We start from the raw sequence: 5,450 nt of genomic DNA on the forward strand, positions 1-5,450 counted from the left end.
ATCATTTGGAGCTCGAGTCTGCGCAGTAGTGAATCATTTGGAGCCAGAATCTGCGCAATAGTGAATCGTTTGGAGCCAGAGTCTGCGCAGTAGTGAATTGTTTGGAGCCCGAATCTGCGCAGTAGTGATTCATTTGGATACCATTCGTATACATGGAGAGGGCAGGATTTATGACCTATACTGCAGCCAGACACCAGATGGCTCAACAAGGCCTCGTCCCCCCTTTGCTTAGCATATTCTGTGGGTGGGAATTATTTAAATGAGTGACATTGTGACTACAATATCTGGAAGAAGTGCGCTGTAGTCCGACTCCGAACGAGCCGTTTGTTCTTAAAAAGTGTTTTCTGTTAAACAGAATATCTGCCTTTAGAGTGGACTTTGAGCTTTGTAACCTTGCAGATCTTTTTTATGCTCAGACAGCAAAATTACACACTAACTAAAGTTGAAAAAGCATAATAGGACCCATGTAAGGTCTGCTATAATTACAACAACTTATAAAAGTGGATGAGGAATGAATTAAGGCGACAATCAGAGCTGGTTCTGGTAATGCAGTATCTCCTGACTGTTTTTCTCTGAGATGTAATACACTGAAAAAAAAAACTGGTGCAGGAACACTGGGTGTTTGAAACAGTTTTCACTAAGAAAATGTAAACAAATAATTCCATAGAAATGGCAAGTAACATTGAATTAAATGTGAAATTTTTAAGTAGACAGACTGAAATAGTATTTTCTTGTAAAATATACTCCAGTAATCTTTTTACAGTGGACAATATGATGATTGCTCAGTTTCTCAGGATTCTTCCATAAGCTCTTGTGATGTGCCGTTAGCTCGTCTCGTTGCACCTTCATCGCACACGCGTTCTGCTGAGATAAAGGCCTCAGCGCTCTGTCCAGCTGCGGTCGGACGCTGCGATCATGGGAATGCGCTGCCGTATGGAATCTCACTTAGTTCTGGGGGCCTCGCGGGTGTCTGGGGTTTTGGGAACGCGCTGGCTGGAATGCACTGCCACTGTGGGCACTCAAACTCTTGGCCCTCAAAAAGAGGGGTGTCTGTATCTATTGGCAACGCCTCTCCTGGGACCCGAGCTGCTTTTGCTATCACAAACAGATTGAATACACAGATGCTCCAGGAGACGGAGAGCTGGAGCTGCTGTATGTGCCGGGCTTCAGGAACGCTCTTGTACTTCTCAACAGGAATAAGTGCTGCTGAAGCTGAATCCAGACGTCAGCGTGAGCTCTGGTCCACTTTGCAGCGAGACATAATACGCAGTTCTTGCTTTGGGGTGCTTTAATCTGAAACCGACGATACTGCAATAATAGCACATAAGAAAGTGGTAAACTAATGCTGCAGAAATCTCAGAAAACAGCTGTACTGACAACACGAGTGGAAAACGTGTGTAGATGTTAGAATTTCCATCTGTTATTAAATTTTCAGGCAGGGCAGGCCGTATGGTTGTGGGAAGATTGTCAACTCCAGTGACTAGCTGTTTCTCAGAAAAGCTCGCTGTATCATGACTAGAAACCTGAGCACACTAACTCTGAGAAATTGTGTAAAGACTGGTTTTGTTTTGAGAAAGCGCTTGCTGTTTTGTGTGTGCAATACACATCAGACGCTCTGTGAACTCGTGTGCTTGAGTGCTTTAAAGTGAACATTTAAGGTTTCTAATGCGAGCCTGTGTGTCAGTTTTAGACTGACTGTGCTTCTGCTGCGTCCTTAGGGATGGACAGTGAGTACGAGGATTTGGGTCGACTAAAGAAGCAGAAGGAGCAGCTTCTCCCTCATCTGATACTGATGATGCTGCCTCCACACCGGCTGGACGTGCTGCCCACCTCTAGACGACGCAAACGCGCGCTGGACACCAACTACTGCTTCTCGTGAGTGTTTCTTCAACATAATAATCATAATAAGCTGTTTGAAACCGTTTGAAGGCATCATCACACAGTAATGAGTTCTGCAGGGATGATGTGTTTTTGTAGGCCAAACCAGTTTGCGTTTTAGCACTTCTGGTTCTGTTGCCCTGAAGTCAATGTTTTTTTTAATGGGTTTTTGGTTAAATGTGACCCTGGAGCACAAAAGCAGTCTTAAGTCGATGGGTATATTTGTAGCAATAGCCAAAAATACATTGTATGGGTCAAAATTATCCATTTTTCTTTTATGCCAAAAATCATTAGGACATTAAGTAAAGATCATGTTCCATGAAGATATTTTGTAAATATCCTACCGTAAATATATCAAAACTTAATTTTTGATTAGTAATATGCATTGCTAAGAACTTCATTTGGAAAACTTTAAAGATGATTTTCTCAATATTTAGATTTTTTTGCACCCTCAGATTCCAGATTTTCAAATAGTTGCATCTCAGCCAAATATTGTCCTATCCTAACAAACCATACATCAATGGAAAGATTATTTATTCGGCTTTCAGCTCTAGGGGTTTTGTGGAGGGAACCAAGTTGATGCAAACTTATGGGTTGGCCTGCAAAAATACAATATAATACAATGTGAAAAAAATCTAACAATAATTTCGAATCTGAAATGTCGCGAATCTGGAGCTCCAGTCATTGATTCAATTCCCAGGGAATGCATGAACTCTAATACCTCGAGTGCAATGCAAGCCACTTCGTATACAAGCATCTGCCAAATGCATAAACATTAATGTTATTCTGTAGACAGGAATGCAAGCTGAATTAGATCTGCTCTCTTCTCAAAGACGGCAAAATCCAAATGCACATCCCTGCTTCACGTTGCAGTGAGCAGCAGTGCACCTCATGTGTCTGGAGAGATTTTCCTTGTAAGAATTAACTTTTTAATTGGCACCTGACAGCTCGAAGCGAATGGGAGGCTCTGCAAGAGCTTGCAAGTTTAGATTTGTCCCAGTATGCTATGTAGTGCACTGGCTCCTTAGTGTGTGGCTCTCTGTTAGCACTCCACACCTGGGTCGGATCCAGGAGGGAAAAAATGACACACCTTACAGTGGAATTTCTGAGCCTCAAAAGACTGTCTGACGTGTTTATAAGGCCATACAGAACCGAAATAGAAGTCTCCGAAACATCCAAGTGAAAAGTGCATGAAACGTCTCTGAATGAATGCAGAATCCACGCCAGGAGCCAAAGAGCACGAGGATGTGAACAGACAGGTGGAGAAAGTGACGGCTTTCCTTCTGCTTTCAGAAACTACGAGGAGAACTGCTGCGTTCGGCCGCTGTACATCGACTTCCGGCAGGATCTGGGCTGGAGGTGGATCCACGAGCCGAAAGGGTATCACGCCAACTTCTGCTCCGGGCCGTGTCCGTACCTCCGCAGCGCTGACACCTCGCACAGCTCGGTGAGAGTCTCCTTCAGACGTCATCATTTACTTACCTTCATGCCAGTTTAACCCGACTGACTTACTTTCTTTTGTGGGAAAAAGAAGACTGTTTGAAAAATGTCCAAGCTGCTCTTTTCAATACAATGAATGAAAGGGAAAGAAATGTCCAAAGATGCACCATGAAAGTCGAGGTGTAGTCAAGACCCAAGACTAAACCCTTCTGAAGTCACGTGATGCTTTGTGTGAGAAACAGTCGTTATTCATTGAAAATCTTCCACTGCATTGTAGATTAAATTGTGTTTGCATAAATACAAATTTGATGCTTCAAGACACGTCACATCAGACGGGAGGTCGATGATGCCAAATGTGACCCTGGAGCACAAAAGCAGTGTTAAGTCGCTGGGGTGGTCCTATCCTAACAAACAATACATCAATGGAAAGCTTATTTATTCAGCTTTCAGATGATGTATAAATCTCAATTTCTAAAAATTGACCCTTAAGACTGGTTTTGTGCTCCAGGGTCACAAATGTCATTGGTTCTCGTGCAACTCACATCTGACCACAGCTATCTTTAAGTTTTAATATGTAGAATTTCAAAATTCTATTTGAGAGCTACATTAGATACAACACCATTACCATTGTGTCCCTGGTCCATTTAGACTTTAAATTTCAGTCTGTTCCTCACAAGCATCATCATAGGACTTGAGAAGACTTCAGAAGAAGAAAAAAATCATACGGACTATGGTGCTTTTCAGATTCTTGACACGGTCTGTCTCTATTCATGCTCATTGTATTGAAAATGGAGGCATGAGCATTGTGCTGAATATCTTTTGTAGCGATGCACATGAAAGCTTAAAGTGTTCAATCACCCAATTATCCAAATTGAATTAGCAAAACATTCCGTAAAAGCTGAAAACAACAAATTCCATGGAAGAAAGCCATAAAGGTTTGGAACGACATGAGAGTGAGCAAATGATTAATTTGAATATCAGTTGATGACAATTTGATTTGATGGCATCAGGTGAGAACAACATTTGGTCTAAATTGAGCTCAGTAATGACACTATTGCTGCTTTAATTGAATGTTTCATTACTGATAAATTTTACACTTGACAATTTGTACATCTGTATTGTAGAAAGCGCTGTAGAAATAAAGGTGACTTGACTCTCAATGTGTTTCTCTGCAGCTGCTGAGCCTGTACAACACGCTGAACCCCGAGGCGTCCGCTTCCCCCTGCTGCGTTCCTCAAGACCTCGAGCCGCTCACCATCCTCTACTATGTGGGCCGAACGCCTAAAGTGGAGCAGCTCTCCAACATGATCGTCAAATCCTGCAAGTGCAGCTGAGGGGCCCCAGACCCCGGCCCTGAGCCCGACGCGGGTCCCAGCGCTCGAGGGGCATCAGGAAGGGTGCGTGCCAGGAACTGGACTCTAAATGAATACCTCCGTACATCCTTCTCACCCACATCCAACCCGGGAGCCAGAGGCTTCTCTAAGCACTAGAAAGTTGCGTTCCAAGACGACTACGCTGCCCCACGATCCCTCTGACTTCTAGTTTGACGTTTGAAGTGACTTGTCCACTTGTAATGTGTAATTTTCGGTCGGCTCTTTACCTGCGAACCTCATGGGCATTTGTGAACTCTGACCTTCGTAACATCTACAGAAGCGGCTTCACTGAGGACGACACACGTGCTGGATCGACATACACCGACCAAACGAGAGCAGACGTTAGCCAATCCTTGTGTTTTTGTATAACGATGTTCTAACATAACTCATTTGAGCACGGCATTTCCCTGACCGGACTTTGTAACGCAGTAATTGATACGGTCTGTCTAACGTGACGGTGTTAATGTTAATACAAACATGCTGGAAAGAAATCTTTTGACTAATGTTTACCTCTGTCACTCGGCAGAAGTTTTAGGGATTTGTATAGTACACACACACATACACACACACTCATATACACACACACACAAGCTCACGCTCTAACACACACGCACACAAACACGCTCACACACACTCATACACACACACATACACACACACTCGCTCACTCACTCACACACACACATACACACACACTCGCTCACTCACTCACACACACACATACACACACACTCGCTCACTCACTCACACACACACATA

The 5,450-nt window shown here is 43.4% G+C and overlaps 1 protein-coding gene across 1 annotated transcript in view; it reads left to right on the top strand.

Annotated features, from left to right (window-relative positions):
* The window catches only part of LOC107688075 (transforming growth factor beta-3-like), a 29,832-nt gene extending 24,599 nt beyond the window's left edge, over nucleotides 1-5,233 (top strand). Inside the window, exons 5-7 of the mRNA XM_016485625.1 lie at nucleotides 1,719-1,875; nucleotides 3,172-3,325; nucleotides 4,494-5,233. Of these exons, the coding sequence (XP_016341111.1) occupies nucleotides 1,719-1,875; nucleotides 3,172-3,325; nucleotides 4,494-4,652 (470 nt within the window). The 3' untranslated portion in view covers nucleotides 4,653-5,233. The remainder of the gene's footprint in view (nucleotides 1-1,718; nucleotides 1,876-3,171; nucleotides 3,326-4,493) is intronic.
* The last annotated feature ends 217 nt before the right edge of the window (nucleotides 5,234-5,450 follow it).

The sequence above is a fragment of the Sinocyclocheilus anshuiensis genome, unplaced genomic scaffold (assembly GCF_001515605.1).
Source record: "Sinocyclocheilus anshuiensis isolate Anshui unplaced genomic scaffold, SAMN03320099.WGS_v1.1 scaffold757, whole genome shotgun sequence".
NCBI lineage: Eukaryota > Metazoa > Chordata > Actinopteri > Cypriniformes > Cyprinidae > Sinocyclocheilus > Sinocyclocheilus anshuiensis.